Below are 19083 nucleotides of genomic sequence, written 5' to 3' on the forward strand. Positions count from 1 at the left end.
TGATTAAAAAAAAGTGAAATTTTAATCGTATCCGTACGAAAAGAAGGAAGGCCCAATTCCAAGTTGTTCAAGAATAGTGACGTTGAGTTTCTCGACCCTTTGTTGGAATGAATTTAGAAAAAAAAAATTGTTTTTGAAAAAGTGGATGACAAACTCATGTGAAAACTTGTTTTATTTGTAATAGAGCAAAAAATTATATATATATAATTTGTTCGTGGAGATCTTGATAGAAGTTCAATAATGATTATCGAGGATGATGATTTAAGGTGTGGTTGAGGACAGTCACTATAAAATGATAATTAGAGATTGATAACAGTTGTCAGTGAAAGTCAAACGATGACAATCACAAAAAAAAGTGGTTATTGACTGACAAAAGTTGGCTGGTAACGATTACTATAAAACAATTGAAAAAAGTAAACCAAAGACGGTCATAGAAAAATGACAACAAAAGTTGATAGGCAACGGTCACGAAAAAAGTTGCAAACGACAATTGACATACATGATTGTCGAAGGTTGGTTGGTGAGGATATAGCTAAAAGTATTGGCTATATTGTTTCATACAAATTATGTGTTTATTGTAAACGACGTTATCTTTTAAATTAATTTATTTTAAGTGGTTGTCAACACTTTAAAAATAAATTTGATTTAATCTATTGAGTACTAATTTGTTAAAAATGAATTTTATGTTATGGGAACAAAATTTCAAAGTTTGAAATGAGATTCAACCTAATCCTAAATGTAAAGACCAGATAGGTAATTTAATTAAACCAAAAACTTTATGAGGCAAACAATAAGTAAGTCAATAATAATTATTCCCTTAATTACGTGAATCATACCTTTCAAATCATCGATGTACACGTTATTTTACCTAACCAATCATTTCTTTTATTTCCAAATTTTCAACCTTTTCTTCAATATTCAAAATTATTTCTTTTTAGATATTTAAATTAATTCTATAGTTTTTTCTCTATTCACAATTTCAACGATATACTATTAATATTTTATGAAATACACAAACTAATATATATTGTGTCTTCAATATATTACCATATATTAGTATGTGTTTTTTCTTTTGTTTGTTTATGCATTTCTAATTATTTAAAATCCGACTTCCATTTTCATATTTGAACACGTATTTATTATTCATGTTAGAATAAGAGTGTTTACAAATATATAATGATAAATTAGATTATTATAGCATGTGAATTATAATAGTTTGAATGTAATAATAATAATCTATATTTGACGTACACACTATTTTAGTTTGAAAAAGTATAATAAGCATAGAAAATGATTAAGAAATAATAAACATAAACATTACCGTAAAAATTAATGGTGAGTTATAATAGTGAAAAATATGATTAATAATTATAATTTGTAGAAGCGGACATGACGGGGAAAGGAAAACATGAGGAGGCATCCAATTATGCAATTCTTATTCCATCATAATTATCATTATCGTTGACTAATCTCAACTAATTAGTTCTTTTATTTTCTTTCAAAATATTTATAAAATCTTTGTTATTAATTATGCATTCATTATAAAGCCCCATTGTATTTCCTTCTAATTAAGTTTGGGATTTAACAATGTAGTCCACGTCCCTCAAGTCTTCAAATGTATATCACGTCATTAAACATAGTTAATTAATTAAATTTATTTAAATTAGAGTATTAAAGTATGGTCTAAATTTCTCCCCTTCGTTTATTTTATGGATGGATAGAAATGTGTGGCAGACTGATTCTAAAAAAGAAAAAGAAAAAATACGATGACTTAGGGTCACACACGTACAATTATGGCGGGATGGTCGGTTGGTATTTCTATTTAGTCAAATAAATATTCACTTTTTCATTTAGTTTAGTTTTATATGTAATGAGAATGTAATTTTAATGATTATTGTAATATCTTTTTTTATATTTAAGAAAACTAACGAAATAGTATTTTTTAACACACAATTAGGTAATATATATAAAATAACAACAATCTTGGCCGTTTGTAATATTAAATTGGAGCAAGAAGTTACTCAACGTTGAAATGCCTGGTTTTTGGTAGAGAGTAGGAGTTGAAGCGACGGTGGGATGGGGAGCGAGATGATCAATGAAATCACATATCAACGTTGATACTCGAATTCAAAATAGGAAGCATGGGGCATGGGAAGAGTAAGAATTAACGCAAAAAGTAAAGCGAGAATAATTGATTGATGAAATCACATATCATTTGGAACTCAAGTTCGTGATTGGAAGCTCGTATTTGAAAAGGAAGAAAGTGAATGATTCATGAAAAAAAGTGACAGAGTTGAAGAGAAAAAAATGTGTAAAAAGTTTGACAAGTAGGACTTTGGTTTTTTTAGATTGTAGAGGAGAAAGTAGTAATGTTTTAGGGTACTTGTAACACCCGGACACTCCCATGCATCCTTTGCTACTTAAGAATGCTATCTAAATACTGCATGTTTTGTTATCTACCACATATATCTTATAAAAAATTCAGAAGGTCTCACCCAATATAAGATAGGGAAAGTGAAAGAGGAAGTTAGATAGTGTGGTTTGGGAATGTTAGGCCGTTAACACCAACACACTGTTGTCTTCCATTAAACATTTTTTGATATTTTTTTTTAAAGATGACTCTATACCCTATTTGCTTTATGGGCTTAGGCCCACGAGTCATTTTGTGTTGGCCAAGAGTCAAAATCCAAAGACAAAACCAATAATGTTCAAGTTGTATAGATCAGGACCTTGCCCAACTGAGTCCAATCCACACTACCCATGAGCTTTATAAATAGGTGGGTCCTCCAACGTTTTGAGGTCTAGAGTTAATCATTCGGTGATTAAAGTTACTCCAAAAATTTGAAAGAAAGAATCGGTAGCTTTAGCCACAAAGTTGGTAATTGTTTGTAGTGAAACAAAACAAACGGTAGATAACACTTATTTTTAATAAAATAACATTTATTTTAATATTGAGTGACGGGTAAGCTCACTCAAAATTCATTCAGCTCCTTAAAAATAGCTCACCCACAAACAAATTAGTATAAAACAAAGTTAAATAACATGCATTAACTTACTTAACTTCTTTAATGAAATATTGCGTGAGTTGTACTTGTGCTAAAATAAAATTAGTCTTAAATCAACTATTGAACTACATATGAATTTAGACTCTAAATTCCTGATTTCATCTCTTTTGACTGCAACTTTATAGAATTATTGTAGTTTTAACCTTGAGTTCGATTTTGTCTAATTTACCTTCTAATTTAGACAAACAACCATGTAAAATTATACGCAAACTCTTTGGATCAATGCTTAAAAGTCTAGCAAAAGAAAAAAAATGATAAACTGCATTTTGAAGTTAAAATAAATAATCATTGGATTAAAAAGGATGGGAATAGAAAATTTAGATAAATTTTTCTGTTTTTTTATTTACGTTTTTTTTATATATATTCACGAGTGTTCACGTGTGATTTCGAATAAATGTATTTCGTGGAATTGAACTTTATATATTGATGAATACTATGAACTTTGTATATTGATGAATATTATGAACACAACCTCTAGTATTTACTCTGATGTTGTAGTTACAAGTTGATTTGAACTTCGATCTTCTGGAATCCAATAAAAGTTTAATCTTATACGTCTTGAGAGCTTATAGAAGTTTGAATATTTCAAAGTTTTAATTATTCTTTCAACCAAAGACTCCGATAAAATGAATGACAAGAGTTTTTATGTACAGAGAAATTTGATGGGCTTTAGGTGGGCTTGAACTTCGGTCCATTTACTTGTTGGGTTTGGACTTGAGCCCATTTGCTTATTGTGTTTGGGCTTAAGCCCATTTATTTATTGGACAATATTTAATGTGATGACGTAGCATAATTTAACTGGTCAAATTTTTTTGCACAACAATTAACTTACACATCTTAATTAATCTCATGGGACAGTACAACATTTTTTGAGCAAGAAAACTTGGTAGGTGGACACCATAGATTGAACCTATAACTTTATAGTTAGATATCGAGATTATGATTTTTTTTTTTACTTACTATTACTACCGTACAATTAAATTTGTTTTACGTACCATAGAATATAAAAGAAATATTAGGATAATTATTTTAAGTAATAAAACTATTGAAAATAATTTTAAATATAACACAATAATAATATGGATTGTAATAAATATTTTGGTGACAATAATGATATATTTATTTATTTATTTGCAACTAAAAGAAATAAAGTTGAAGTTCGAATATTCATAAATATACAAAGGAGGGATATTCAGTAAAAAAAATACATTTACGAAGCGATTAATTGCCGAACGCGTAAACCTGACCGGAAAGAGGTTAGTTTGCTGTCCGGAATTTGGATCAATGGCGGCGACGGTGAGTATGAGGAAGATTTTGACGGCATCAGCAGCTATGGTCTGCGCCGTAGCCATAGCGTCTCTATGCGGGGCCTCATCTTCCCCAGAATCATTCATCAAGAACACCATCGCCTCTCATCAGATCGTCATCTTCTCCAAGTCTTATTGCCCGTAATTTTCATTCTCCTTTTTCTTCATTCTCTTAATCGATTTGTTCATACTCCCAATGTGCAGATCTAACTATTGTTGCTCTTAAATTAGAACCAGATCGGGGATTGATGAATGAATTGTTGTCGTTGTGTAATGTCAGGTATTGTAGAAGGGCAAAAGCTGTTTTCAAGGAATTGCACAAAGTTCCTCATGTTGTTGAGCTGGATCAAAGAGGTACTAGCCTAATCTTCCCATTTTTTTTTCTTTGTTTCTTGTTCTGTTTGTGGTAAATAGCAATTACTCCACTGGCTTATTCTGTTTGAAATTAAGTGTGCTTGTTTCTTGTCTTTGAGATCCTTTCTTTATATCTTGATTAGGTAGATTACTATGTTCTATTTAATTGTTACGGAGTAGTTAGAGAATTTGTGCTTAGTTTTATTGCCTCTAGCGTCTTGAAATGGTGACTTCTTAACTGAAGTTCTTATGTATTAGGTATTGTGGCCTGATGCTCTGTTAAATGATTCCCAAATTGAAAATTAACATGTTTGTTCGGGATCAGCCATTCTTCTCAAATTATTTCGATTGATTTGAATATAGCTCAACTTATATAGAAGTATATCATTCACCAAGAGGTTTTAAGTTTGAATCCTCCCACCTTGCACATGTTATTGTACTTCAGATGAAAAAAGATGCAAATTAATCTACCTAATCAGAATCACACACTCAGATCCACCCCTGAACAATGAGTTAGGCAGTGTGTCCTTCTGGAAGGAAATTCCTTATAATTTATGTGTGTTCTTTTGAGAGTTAGGAGAGGGAAGGCAAAGAGTGGGAGATGGTAGAGGAGGAAGAAAGCAGCAATGAAAGTGAGCAACGGTGTACAAGGGTGTGTCTGGTTAGTTGGTGCTTCAAACGTGAAACATCTAATTTACTAAGAAAAAGTATAGACAAGGGACAATTGTAAATATAGCAATCAGACCCAAAGTATTAGTAGATATAACATAATACCAAAGAATAATTATCCCTTGAAGCGCTACCATGGGTTTACTGTTTAACAAATGTATTTTGTGGTTCCAATTCTTCTTTTTAGTTGATATGGAGGTTCAAAGCTTAATTCTCTCAACTGCCTGGCAAAATGATTATCAACGAAAGCAGTGGTTTCTTTAAGAGTTTATGCAAGCTTAGGTTTTTATATGCTCTTGTATTTTTTTTCATTTCTTTCTCAAGGAAAAGCCATTGTTTCTAAGAAAAAGATAAAGCAAAACGACTATCTGTAGGACATATATCTAGTTCAAGTTTCCATATCTGTTTATATCCAGTGTTATCTCCATGCTGTTCTATTACTCATATCCTAAAAGTTAATTATTCCTAGAATGTGAATCTGTATTGCACAGATGATGGCAGTTCCCTTCAAAATGCTCTTAGCGTACTCTTCGGAAGGCGGACTGTACCTCAAGTGTTCATAGATGGAAAACACATCGGTGGATCAGATGGTAATTGGCTTTTCTTCTAAACTTGTTTGATAAGCAGAAAACAAGAACGTTATCAAATAACGTACCCTTACTGTTGTACTAATATATATTTCTTCTAAAGTAGTTTTAACTCATTGAAACCCTGATTCCAGATACTCTCGAAGCATATGAGAGTGGGGAGTTGAGGAAACTTCTAGGCATCAAGGAAGACCACAAAGCTGATCTTTGAACTCAAATTTTCAAATTGTAAGCAGATATCTTTACACCAACGGAGTATGTTTTGCTTGGATTAGTTGTTCAATTGTAACTCTTAATAGTGGAGGATAAATTGTCTCTGATATAGGGATATCAAATCAGTGATAACTATGCTGTTAATGTAAGGAAATTTTCGAACACTAGTCAATAGATTGAACCATTCTTGCCCCTCTAGTTAACCTTGTTTAATTGCGTGCCTATCCCGTAGTTGAAAGTAACGTTATAACGTTTCTAGACTATTTACACATAATCTTTATATTAGTTTCTTTTACAAAAAACTTTTGCATTAAACATTTTATCTTCTATGGTTTAGGGTATATATATATATATATTAAAAAATGCATGTTTTTAAATTTCAACCTAAATAATGATAATAAGGACGTAACGAACTTTTGGTGCATAATGTTTGAAATTGATACTTATTTGGTACCTAAAGTTTTAAAATGAACGTTTGGTCTTGAGATTTGAGATCCATTGTTACTTAAATAGAAAAACAAAAAAATGCTACTCCATATAGTATACTTGAGATCTATCATCGTTGCCTCTAACCTATGCGACAAAATTCATGATGGTGCTGTTGGCTCTAACCTATGCGACAAAATTCATGATGGTGCTATTAGCCTCGTAAACCAAGACCCACGTTGCCATCAGATCTCTTTATCGTACATTTTTCCTTCATCTCTCTCAAGCAAATACTTTTTATATAACTACTTGGGTTTCAACATTTTGAGTCCTATAAAGATGAGAGTTAATTTTAGGGGGAAAATTAGGCTCTAGCTGAAAATTCCAATGATGTTTCTATGCTATTAAACTGAAACTTAAAATTACAAAAAATTTGATAAAATGGAGGCACAAAAAATTAAAAAAATGGAGGCACAAAAAATTAAAAAAAAAAATATATGTATTGAAAAATCAAACGTTTATAATAAATTACATGGCAATATTATTATCATTAAAATGGTTGGTTTTGTTTATATTTTTTCAAAAATAAATAAATAAATAAATAAATTTGAAGATGAATTTTAAAATGCAAAGCAAATTTTTGTAATCAATTACATAACAATATTTATTATCATTATAATTGAAAAGAAAAAAAGGTCAACAGTTAGGTTGACTGAATTCCAAATTTAATCGCCGACGGGAGCAGCCTTATCGAGAAAACCTTATTGCGGCCCGGAAATTTCATTGTATCAATGGCAGCCACGGTGGTGACGATGAGGATGAGGATGATACCGACGGTACGCGCCATGGCTTCATCTTCGCCTGAATCACTCTTCGTCAAGAAAACCATCGCCTCCCACCAGACCGTCATCTTCTCCAAATCCTATTGCCCGTATCTTCATTCTTCTTCTTCTTCTTCTTCTTCTTCTTCTCGTCAATTGTTTTAATATTGTTGTGTGTGTCCAAGATTGGAAGCAAATTCAGGGTTCATTAATGAATCAAGGATTATTTTCTGTTTCTTTTAAAGTTCAATTGGAATCGTTGAAATTCCTGGTGTTAATTATTTCTAGTTCTAAAATGCAGGTATTGTGAAACGGCAAAAACTGTTTTCAAGGATTTGAACAAAGTTCCTCATGTTGTTGAGTTGGATCAAAGGGGTATTTACTTAATTTCCTTTCTTCTTGTTTTCTCTCTGATTATGAAAAGTAACAGTTACAAGTCTCTTTATTAACTGTTGAATTTGGGTTGCATCTGTTGAAACTGAGTATACATGAGAATCTTGTTCTAGCTTAGTAACTTCAAGTTATGAAAATGTTGGAGTGTACATTTGAGATTTTTGAAGCTCAAGTGTGTGTTAACTAAATGGATTGCCTTTACTATTTTGTTATCTCTTTGCTTCATCTGCTTCTCTTCTTCTTCCATTTCTGTTGTTTTCTGATTCAGTTTCATTATTCAAAGACACTATCTAGGTAAATGATTGAGACAAACTTAAGTGAAGCTTAGAAATAAGAACAGCAAAAACTGTAAGAGAGTAAGAGAAACTGCCTTAGTTTTAGTGCTGCTTTCAACCTCTCACAATGAGGATTACCTGCAGCTGCAATATTTATGTATCAAGTCCTGTGATGTGATCCTTTGTTATATGCTTTGCCAATTCGAAGCTAAACGTTTTGTTTAGGAACATTTTTTCTACTCTCTTTGGCTAATTTTCTCTTTTCAATGTGCAACTCTCAACATGCTCTTCAAAGATGGGGTCTTTTTGGTTTCACCATTCTTGGGTTTTCTTTGTTTGGATTGAATATTTGATTGAGATTCATGGTCTTGGTTTATGATACTATATTAAATTATATAGGATTTCATCTCAAAACCAATTGACAATAAGAGAAGTAATTGTTGTGTCTTATTAAGACCATATAGTCATTTCATCTTTCTAATATGAGATCCTCAAAAAGGAAAGGGGCCAAAAAGTCGCTGATGATAGAGGAAAAGTATGACCGATTAATGTGGCTTGGTTTTGATGCAAATATTGGCAAGAAAGAATCACCAAACTTGCACATGTGGACAAGTTTTTGATTCAGAAACGAGGTGAACTGCAAAATATAATGAACCGCCCCTGATGTCCAAGTTAGTTTAGAGGATTCAGAATGTAGTAAGAGTTAACTTACCCCTTCATTATATAACTGGGATGACCTAGAGTTTTTCCTCTCCTCCTCAGATTAAGATGATCTAGATCTGCCTCTTCTCGCCGGGTCAATCCTGTGGAGTGTGGATAAAAAATTCCACATATCCTTCGGCCAACAACCTTGGCCTGATTGGCCCTGGTTGACTCTCTTTAGCCTTTATAGGCCTTGGGTTTGGTTTTGTCCATTATGAGTCTGTGAGACCCCCAATCATACATACGTATGTTAGGAAGGGTAAGAAGGGAAACTCACCAACATGTAAGGAGAGAGAATGAGTGGGAAATAAAAGAATGTGCAGGTGGGTCCCACTGGGTAGGAAATTGAGGGTGAGTATAAATAGAATGATTGAGAAATAGGGATAGGTATCTTTTTGGTTATCTTTTAGGAAAGGGAGGCAGCAGCAGCTGATAGGAGAGGGGTATCCTTCTTGTGAAGGGTGCAGGTTTATTCTTGTTGTTCATTGTTCTTGTTTTCATTCCTTATTGTAGCTGTAACTTTGGGCTATATATTCTGTCTCTGTTTAGCCCTAGTTGGGTATTTTATTAAAAAGGGTGTAGAATCCTAACAGAGTCCAACTCGTGTTGACTTTGCTTTGAGCACAAATTCAACCGTAACTCTTGAATTATTTTGTTAGTGAGAAATTATCAAAATCTTATTTTATCTTTTGGTAGTTCGTACAGGTTCTTTGTCTTCTTTACTTTAGTTCTCTTCTCTTTCATTTCATTTCAGGATGGGGATAGAATTGAAGCATTGGTATCAATTCCCTAAATGGTCTGGCAAAACTGTTACCATTAGACTAGACACATATATATATCATAACTCTTGTTTCCATGTCTTTCTATATCCTACTGTTCTCTCCATGCTTTTCTATGACTCATAACTTAAAAGTTAGTTTAGTTAACTCCTAGAATTTGGATCTTTATCCCGTAGATGATGGGAGTGCCATTCAAGATGCTTTAAGTGCACTTGTCGGAAGGCACACTGTACCTCAAGTGTTTATAGATGGAAAACACATAGGTGGATCAGATGGTAATTGGCTCTTCCTTGGCAACTTATTGTTTGTAATATATTCTTCTCCAAAGTACTTTCTAACTCATTGAGACCTTGATTTTCAGATACCGTTGAAGCATATGAGAGCGGAGAATTGGGTAAACTCCTGGGTATTGAGGAATAGGATAAAGTGATTCATCTCTTCAATTCTAAGCAGATATCTTTGCACATACAGATTGTATTTTTGCTTGAATCAACTGCTTATTAATTATATGGGATAAATTGACCACTACATGATATTATTTTGTCTTCAAAATAGTTGTCCGTTGTTGGTCTGTTGGGTGCGGATTAACAAATCTACATCCTTTTAGGAATTATTGAATATAATTTTAAAGTATTTTTGCAGTTTCTTCGCATATAAACTATTATCTACGTTGTGACAACATCTACTTGTAATTTCTCACTGTAGTTAAAGCTCCAATCCAACTTTAGGGTCAAACCATCCTGTACTGTTTGGGTCAAACTCACATTTATTAAGGAGCAGAAATGGGACTCTGTTTGGTTGATAGCAGCTTAATTCTTATTAACCTTCTTCTGCTAAGCTTTACTTTTCCTTTTCAACTTCTGAGTTTTATGGTTTATATGCTATGATTAAACTATTGATTTCATAGAGTCATCCATTGTTTTATATACATTTTGACAAAACACCCGATTATGACCCCGTTTTGTTGTTTTATATACATTCCTACAAAACACCAATTTCTGTTCAGTAATATACATTTTATATACAAAAGTATTATATATTTAATTTAGACTTGTTTTTGTATTTTATAATTTGTTTAATTGAATATGTCATTGATACTTAAGAAACAATGTTAATAAAGATGTAAACATGGTAAGAAAATTAGAGAGAACAAATCAAAATTTTTAAAGAAAAAACAACCATGAAATAGTTAAAATAAATATAAAAAAAACAAAATAAGTGAAAATTAAAGTAGTTGACCCAAATAGTATCTATAATTTGTTTAATATGATATTTTGTGTTTTCAGATTACTTGGGAGTGGTTTTTAAAAAAAGGGGATCTTTAACGTTGGTTTTAAACTGACATTAAAAGTAGGTTATTAATGATATTTATTTTTCCTGAAGTCACTTTCTCTATCGTGACCTTCTTCTTCCAAAACTCTCTGCACCCTATAACCGCCGTCGTGCTCGACGTTCCACCATCCATAGCCATCGCCATTTCTCTTCCACTTACCTCTCTATCGTCACGCTCTCTCGCTTCATTGCATACTACTTACTTAAACCCTTAAACTGAAAACTGATCTATCTCTCTAGTTTGATTTATGAGTTTAACAATATAACTTAAATGATTCTCAAGGAAATCATCTTTATTTTTGTTGTTATTATTAATATCGTCAATTTAGTCATTGATTGCCAAGACGACTAATTATTGTTATTTTAATGTTTAATATCCATTTAACTCCTAATTTCCTCAACAAAGTAAATTAAAGCTACACTCATGGACCAATGTCTTTTTAATTTACAATACTTTTGATGTTATAAAACAGGGCAGCATCATATTCATATATATTTGGAAAGAGAATGAATAGGTTGAATAGGTTTTGAATATATTAGGGTTAGGGTTCATTTTCTCATTTTTTATTGTTTGTTATTTCCTCATTTTCTCTTGAATTTCTTTTTCATTACAAAATCTATAGGATATTGGTTTTGGATTTTTTTATTTTATTATTATTTTGTAAAAAATTGTACGGTGACTTGAAATTTTTATAAGAAAAGGAAAAAGAAAAAATGGGGATCTAAAGCCGGAGCTGCCCGCGACGGCGAGAAGAGGTGTTTATATATAAAGAAGACGCAGTTCGTGCTGACGGGATTCGCAATTCATTCATTCACAGAGTGCGCCAATGGAGCGGCATCTGAAGAAAAAGAAGGAGCCTTGTAGCTATAGCCATAGCCATACCTCTTCTTCCAAAACCAAACGAAAGAGACAACCCCATTTCGATTTTGATGTCAATACCACTTTCTCTCTTCTTCTCGCCGCCGTCTCTACTCCTCACAATCCCTACTCTGTTTCCTTGCTTCCCAAATGCTTAACCCACCTCCATTCCGCTCTTCTTCCTCAGTCCCCTCACCCTTTTCAAACTCTTCCTTCTTCAATCCTCTCCCTTCTTCCTCTTCTCATTCTTTCCGAGTAACCCATTTCTTTCCTCTTTCTCTTCGCTCCCTTTCGATTGCACTTTCTCTATCCCCCTGTTTCTTAATTTATTTGTTCTTTTTTCCCTTTTCCTTTTGCAGGCGCCAAGGGATTGCTTCTTGTGCTGCTGAGATCGTGGGTGCTGCTTCGCTTCTCTCCCTTCGTATGAATGAGGTGATTGCTTCGGATGATGGGCTTGTGAGGGCTTTGATCTCTGTCTTGGGGTGTTCTAAGAGAAGGGTTGCGTTGGCTGCTTGTAATGCTGTTCTGGATTTGTCCACCACGTCGTTTGGGCGGCAACGCTTGGTAGAGTTCTCTGCCATCCAGCGTCTTATGTAAGTATTTTATTGCTGTTGAGTCTAATTCTGATTTCTTCCTGCCCCATCTTTTTCCCCATTTTTTGGTTTTTTTTTTTTTTTAATATACGATTTAATTACGTTTATCATTTTGATTTTGTACCCTGCGTCTAAGCATTTCAAAACAAACGCATGGAGAAAAAGGGTACGACTTAAATTGAACTTTGTGCCTTCTCTATAATTCATTTCCAATACGATTAAGGTGACACGTATTACGAGTGGCTGGTTATGGTATTTAATGATGCGAATCAGAGTTATACTAGTTTAGGGTGTTTTCTTTGATAACTGAACTTAAGATCTACTAGATTTGCATTTCTTCAGGTTTCAGCTTCTACAGGGATGTCAGTTTCCATAGGCACTGTATATATTGAAAATTCTGCAATTTTGAAGGCAGGATTTGAAGGAGATGAGCTCTTAATATCAATTCTGAATGCAGCTATAGTTCTCATTAATATTTGCCATTTCGAACATTTGGAGAAGATACCAATCTACCATCTGAAAGCATTCATGGGATTTTTGAAAAATCAATGGATAGAAGTGCGTAGTAAAATGATGCAAATTAACGAAATAGAGTGCTCGCAGGAGCAATTTGATATGAGCAACATTAGCACCAATGATTTGGCTGCGTGCATTTTTAGGCTTTCCATGAGTACCGATCAAGTTAGCAGAGTTTTTCCTGTGAAGGAGGTTAAAACTTTATTGGGTTTAAGTGGGTCAAACTTTGAAGAATTCATGGTGAGTCACTGGGAAACTTCACCATGCCTCATGCAGAAATCCTCAAGAATAAATGAAGAAGCTGATATCATCGGGTCATTCGTTGGGTCCATAACCTCAATTGAAAAAAATCATTCCTTTATTTCACCAATGCTTGGAAGATTAGTTTCTTGTAGTCCTATTGCCTCAGATGAGCTAGACATACATAATTTCTTAGAGGAGGCAAGAGCTGAATTGGGATTTCCTTTAATTTATCAGCAAGATATACGGGTCCTGAGAACAGATGAGTGCTTGAAAAGAGAGATACATTTCTTTCAGAAGAATTTTGAGCCATGCTGCATAGAGGGTCCTCATTTCTTAAAGTTACATGACGCTCTAAAATGTGAAGAAGCTTTTAAAGAAGGCTATACAATTGCTCTGCGGGGCATGGAATTTCGGCATGAGAAGATTGCTGCTATTTCAAATACATTAGCGTCGCTGTTTGGTCAACCATCTGTAGGTGCTAATATGTACTTGACACCTCCAGGTTCTCAAGGTTTGGCTCGTCATTATGATGATCATTGTGTGTTTGTATGCCAGCTTGCTGGAAGCAAGCAGTGGACAGTTTTTAGTCCACCAAGGAAGTATTTACCTCGTTTGTACGATTCTCATGAATTCCCAAGTTGTTTGGATGTTGAGAGTCCGTTGGCGGTTGGAAGAAAATTCTTCCTAAGAGAGGGTGATGTGCTATATATTCCTAGAGGATTTCTTCATGAGGCTCGTACTGAAATTGGTGGTCCTGATGGGTCTTCCCTACACCTTACATTTGGTATTGAGGTTGAACCTCCTTTTGAGTAAGTCAATGAAACTTCTGTTTGAATTTTAGATGATTTGAACAGTTATGCTTTCTTTTGGTCTATTACGTTTCACTTCATGTAGTTTAACATTAACTTTAATCTGAAAAAGTTGAATAGTTTTTTAGATGCTATAATTACAAATTGGAGAAGTTTTCTTGAATGGATGTGTAAAGTCTTATGAGTAACTAAGATAATTGGTTGTATTTTACTAAGTTCCTTGATTCACTTGAGGGATCTTTCAATTTAAAATAGTTTCTGATTTGTTCCCTAAGTAGTTTTCTCATTGTCACTAAATTCAAATTCTCTTGAAATTGATGTCCCCACAAGTTTTTGCTCTCTTGCTTATTTTATTTTACCTATTTGTAAGTCTACTAATGTTTTAAGGTCATGACCGTCATGGAAAGTCCTAGTGGTAAAAAAGGAGACATAATCTCAATAACTAAAAGGCCATGGATTTAATCCATGGTGGCCATCTACCTAGGAATTAATTTCCTACGAGTTACCTTAACACTCAAATATTGTAGGGTCAGAAGGGTTGTCCCGTAAGATTAGTCGAGAGGTGAGCGTAAACTAGCCGGACACTTACAAATGTCAAAAGAAAAACTATATGTTTTAAGGTCATCTACAATTTTGATTTGGTGAATACTATAAGGTACTTCTATCGAGGGCTGGCCTACATATATGATGTAAAAGTCTAGACTGTTACTGGCCAGAAGTTCTGAAGGTTAACATTTTCAGGTCATTATAACCATTAGAGATTAATAGTTTTTCATTCTTATAGGATCAAGGGTATGACATAGAAATGACTAAGAACAAAGCATATATTTTCAGATGAAGTGATAGATGCTTAATATTCTGTTGATTATGCTACACTGATAATTCTATCAGCTTTTCTTCTGCTCTTGGATCATGTATGCTGTTCCTCTAGTATAGTTCACTGCTGTGTTCTCCTTAGTGACAGTGTCTTGCTTCTTTTTTTTTTAATTTTTTTAAAAAATTATTATTAATAACATATCGAGATACGCTTACTTCCCATATACATGAAGCACTTGTATGAAAGTATTTTTTCTCTTTTTTTCTTTTGAGGCTAAAGCTTTAGTCCTTGTTGTCCTTATATTTAATTGGTTGATAATGTACGAACCGGTCTTCTTTTGACTCAAGATGTGGCCTTTGCATTCTTGTAACAAATTAGTGGTTTTTCCCTCTTGAAATCAGCTCAGGGAGCAGTGGCTGTGATCGGTGTTTTAATAAGCTCTCTCAGGCGTATGCCTAGGTGAAGGTGAAGGTGTAGGTCTGGTGCCTCACCTTAGGCAAGGCTCACAATATTAGGTGCGCACCTTTTATGCACTGAGCCCTGAGCCTTGAGGCTTTTTCATTATTTTTAGAAAGTATTAATAATTAGAGTTTTTCCTTTATTAACTAAAAAAGTTGAATTTACTAAGCCTGAAAGCAAATTTCTTGTGTTCAAGGTTATTATTATTATTTTTTTTAATATTTCAGTTTTCTACTTCAACTATGCTTTCTCTTCTTCATGTAGTACTTTTATACACAGTGCACCTCACAAAAAAAGTCCTCTTTTTTTTTTTTTCTTTTTTCCTTGTGGCTTACACTTTAGCCCTAGAAGTGAGAAGTCCACTGCGCTTTATTGCACCTTGAGCTTTAGAAAACACCGGCGGAGACATCTTGCATCACTAATATTGAGATATTGTCTTTTTTTCCAAACAAAATCAATTGCTTAGGTGTGTCCCAAGTTTTAAATTTGAAGCAAATAGGTTAAATAAAATGTTCAAATATCTTTTGGAAGTTTCTGCTTTGGTAGACCACTATATTTTACCGTATGACAACTCAGGAACAAGTCATGTGCTGTGACCAACATGCTTTTTGTAAAGTATGGAACCTTGACCTGTTTCCATGGGACACAAACAACTTTTTGGACCCAATGCTTCTGGAAAAGCAGGTGTTCCTTGCAATGATGATGGTTATTTGTTCACAGACGCCCATAATGCATGTTGGATTCTCCATTTTTCTAAAACTGGACTTTGAATTTATGGACCCCATGGGACTTCATCAGACAGCTATTGTGCTTATAGAAGTGTCTTAGAGCGAGAACCTTCATATGATCATTAAGCTCTGTACGATGATGATTCTTAGCCAAAAATTGCATATTATTACAAATGTTTATATTTGGGTTATTTTATGAGTTTGTGTTCTTGTGAAAGCTGATTGTCATCATAGATCTCTGACCTTGTAAAAGCCTAAAGTTAGTTGTAATTACTGCATTGCTAGTTCACCTTGTAAAAGCCTAAAGTTAGTTGTAATTACTGCATTGCTAGTTCCAGGTTGTGTAAAGATTTATGATAGTTCAATTCACTTGGAAGTGCATTTTACATTATTATTATTGTATCTGCACAGTTATATGCCAAAACTATTAATTTGTTCTATGACAATTTTCTGAAACTTTAGGTGGCTTAGGTTGGTAGAATGATTGTTTTTGAAACCAAGGATAAAATAAGACGCCTATTGTCTTGTAGACCACAACATCAATGAACATCAAAATCTCTCAGCTTTTTTTATTTATTGAATTGTTTGAGGTCTCTATTTTGTGAGTCGGATAAAGTTTTTTGAAACTTAAAATCCCCAAAAATTGTAGTAAATTCACTAGTCCAATTTTATCATTTATTTACTTTGTTCTGACCCTTCTAATCCTACTTCAGGTGGGAAGGATTTGTTCATACTGCTGTCTATTCTTGGAATTGGAGTCATAACCCAAAGCAGTGTGATACTTTGTTTGGAACTATGTCGCTAGAACTACTGCACTTTGCAATTTGGTTAATTAGTGTCTCTGATCATAACTTTCGAAAGGCTTGCTTGGTAGCAGCATGTTCTTTGCCCTCAGAAACTAATGACAGGCTTGGCCTGAACCTGAAGACTGTTTTCAGTAGATTGTTAGATAAAATCAGTAGAGAGTCAAAATTCTCGGAAGTGCTTGCTGCAATAAAAATTTCAGTTGAGAAAGACGAAGACCCCTTTCATCGCATGAGATGGCTCAGACTTCTCAACGTAGATGGAAAGGAAAGCATCAAAGATGATAAATGGACTATGCCTTCAATTGGTATAAGAGATCTGTTTTCTACTTGTGTTAATCATAGAGAACAGGTAGCAACTACGTTTGTGGAGGTAAAATCTAGATTTTGTAGTGAAGTGAGATTTGAGAACGCTGTGGAGTGCTACAAAAAGTTGCTCAAGAGGTTTAGAAAGGTCAGAAGCCAATATACGAAAGGAATGATTTCTTTGCATTGAATTACGAGTGATTAATGTGTCTGGTTCTTTCCCAACGACATTCCTATTTCAAGCAATTCAGGTTCATGTTCACAGAATCACATATATTTTGGCAAGTTGCAAGCTCAAATAAGCGCTCAACCATGACTTATCTGCAATGGTTCTCTGGGTAAGGAGCCTGTTGCTACTAGGTGCCGATTTGGGGGGGAAGGTTACACCTTGTATATAATTGTAGCATGAAAAAAATTAGCATTTGATAGATTGTAAAACAAAAGAGAGTATTTGAAGTGCAGTACATGTATGAATAATTCATTTCATCTTAAAAGTTGATATGTTTGCTATGGATGTTTTGGCGTTGGATTGGGATGCGTTGTCACTCCATGATAGTCAATGTGGTATACAAGTTCACCCAAGCTGTTGATACTTGCTTCATATTCAGGTGTGTTGGAGGACGTATCTTTTGGAGACGGTCTATTGAACTCGTCTTCATGAACCTGCAGTTTGGCATATTCATAACCACAAATAAGGGATTCTCAAAAGTACTTGAAAGATTCAGAAATAAATAAATATATAAAAGAAAATAAATAAAGAAGTAGCATACCTCGTGGGAAAAGGATGTACCAAGGTACTTTCTTGCTTGTCTTCCTTCGGAGGTGAAAAGTGGAGGTGGAGAATGCAAAAGATCCATTGAACGAAGATAGAAGAAAGTAAAGAGAAGGCAAAAGAAAATAAAATGTGAGGATCTCATTTCCTAACTTTATCTGCCGAAATAAAGATCAGGTTATCTTGGGATGGAAAGAGATAGGTTTGCTGCATTATATAGAGGGAGCTTTTTATGCATTCTCCTTTGGAGAGTTAGAAAGAGAGAGGGAAAATCAATTATTGGTCCATGGCAGAAGGGAGACAAAGACTAGCCCATGCTTGTGATTTTGTTGCTAATTCAAAATGAAATAGACTCGATACCAACCAAGAATGCAGATAACAACCTCCGTCTTCAAGCCATTTAACACTCTTTTGGCCGACTTAACTCACGTTAAAATTTCACGTGTTTGTTCCATGCCAAACAGAACCACTCATGGCCAAATTGTTCGTCCCTATTTTGTCCTCACTATCTCATTTGGTTTGGTTCTTTTATTAACCCTTTGACTCTCTCACTCTCTCCTCTCTTATCCTGTCAGTTTCAGAGTAATAGATACCCTTTCCTAGAAATTTTTTTGCCATGATAAAAGAGAAAAATGGGGGAAAAAAATCTTTTCACTCTATCTTTGTATCAATTTTTTTTTCACCCAAGGATATATTTGGATTCCTTTACAAAATAAGGAAGGGGGGGTAATATGTCTGTCATTTCCTGTACAATTCTAGTATAAATTATGGGTCATTTTCAACTTTGTACCCATTCTATTGATCAGAACTTTTTGAATTTTATTATGAGATTTATCTGCTCAGGTTGTAAAGCTTGTAAATTTGAAAAGAAAACGGGATCTTAAAGCCTTGGGAGATAATTGGCGCTGTATGCATTAAATGTATGGAACTGAAAGAGGTGTGCATTTTACAGCTTTTAAACATGATTGATTATTGCATGATTAACATCACTTATGGCTACACTGGAGATTCCCTGTGACAATTGATTTGAAAGGAAAGTGGTAATGTGAATTAATCAGCTGATGTAAGTGTGTCATCGGTTCAGACTTCATGACATGACTTTCTTTTGTTTTATTTCCATGAATGTGAGCAGTTTCAGATCTGAGTTTTGAAATTCCATGCCTTTGTGATATTGTAATTTCTTACTCTAATGATAAGACTTATCTGATAATAAATAGATATCGACAAGTTCATGAAAGATTGACGTTCTGTATTT

General features: G+C 33.9%; 3 protein-coding genes and 1 long non-coding RNA gene across 10 annotated transcripts; 3 read left to right on the forward strand and 1 right to left on the reverse strand.

The window, feature by feature from the left end:
* Positions 1 to 4210: 4210 nt before the first annotated feature.
* On the forward strand, positions 4211 to 6393 carry LOC101205358 (glutaredoxin-C4). Its single transcript, XM_004146296.2, has 4 exons — positions 4211 to 4513; positions 4653 to 4726; positions 5887 to 5985; positions 6117 to 6393. Exons 1-4 carry the CDS (start codon positions 4350 to 4352, stop codon positions 6191 to 6193), a joined length of 414 nt encoding a protein of 137 aa, XP_004146344.1. The 5' UTR covers positions 4211 to 4349; the 3' UTR covers positions 6194 to 6393.
* An 842-nt stretch (positions 6394 to 7235) lies between these two features.
* On the forward strand, positions 7236 to 10398 carry LOC101205594 (glutaredoxin-C4). Its single transcript, XM_004146297.3, has 4 exons — positions 7236 to 7552; positions 7744 to 7817; positions 9768 to 9866; positions 9953 to 10398. The coding sequence occupies exons 1-4, from the start codon at positions 7413 to 7415 to the stop codon at positions 10009 to 10011; spliced, it is 372 nt and encodes a 123-aa protein (XP_004146345.1). The 5' UTR covers positions 7236 to 7412; the 3' UTR covers positions 10012 to 10398.
* Positions 10399 to 10932: 534 nt separating this feature from the next.
* LOC101213606 lies at positions 10933 to 17566 on the forward strand. Of its 7 annotated transcripts, none has more exons than XR_004214076.1 (5): positions 10933 to 12037; positions 12142 to 12375; positions 12702 to 13943; positions 15167 to 15275; positions 15796 to 16387. XR_004214076.1 is itself a non-coding variant. In XM_011658795.2 (4 exons), the coding sequence occupies exons 1-4, from the start codon at positions 11751 to 11753 to the stop codon at positions 17244 to 17246; spliced, it is 2349 nt and encodes a 782-aa protein (XP_011657097.1). In that variant the 5' UTR covers positions 10957 to 11750; the 3' UTR covers positions 17247 to 17566. The 7 variants fall into 7 exon arrangements, 1 of the variants encoding a protein (XP_011657097.1); XR_004214077.1 differs by having other exon boundaries at positions 15940 to 16387; XR_004214075.1 differs by lacking the exon at positions 15796 to 16387 and adding an exon at positions 16661 to 16797 and having other exon boundaries at positions 10934 to 12037.
* LOC101205829 lies at positions 17458 to 18404 on the reverse strand. Its single transcript, XR_004214078.1, has 2 exons — positions 17827 to 18404; positions 17458 to 17719 (listed from the first exon to the last, which is right to left on the reverse strand). It is a non-coding gene; the product is annotated as an uncharacterized LOC101205829 (long non-coding RNA).
* Positions 18405 to 19083: the final 679 nt, after the last annotated feature.

Source organism: Cucumis sativus, chromosome 1 (assembly GCF_000004075.3).
Source record: "Cucumis sativus cultivar 9930 chromosome 1, Cucumber_9930_V3, whole genome shotgun sequence".
NCBI lineage: Eukaryota > Viridiplantae > Streptophyta > Magnoliopsida > Cucurbitales > Cucurbitaceae > Cucumis > Cucumis sativus.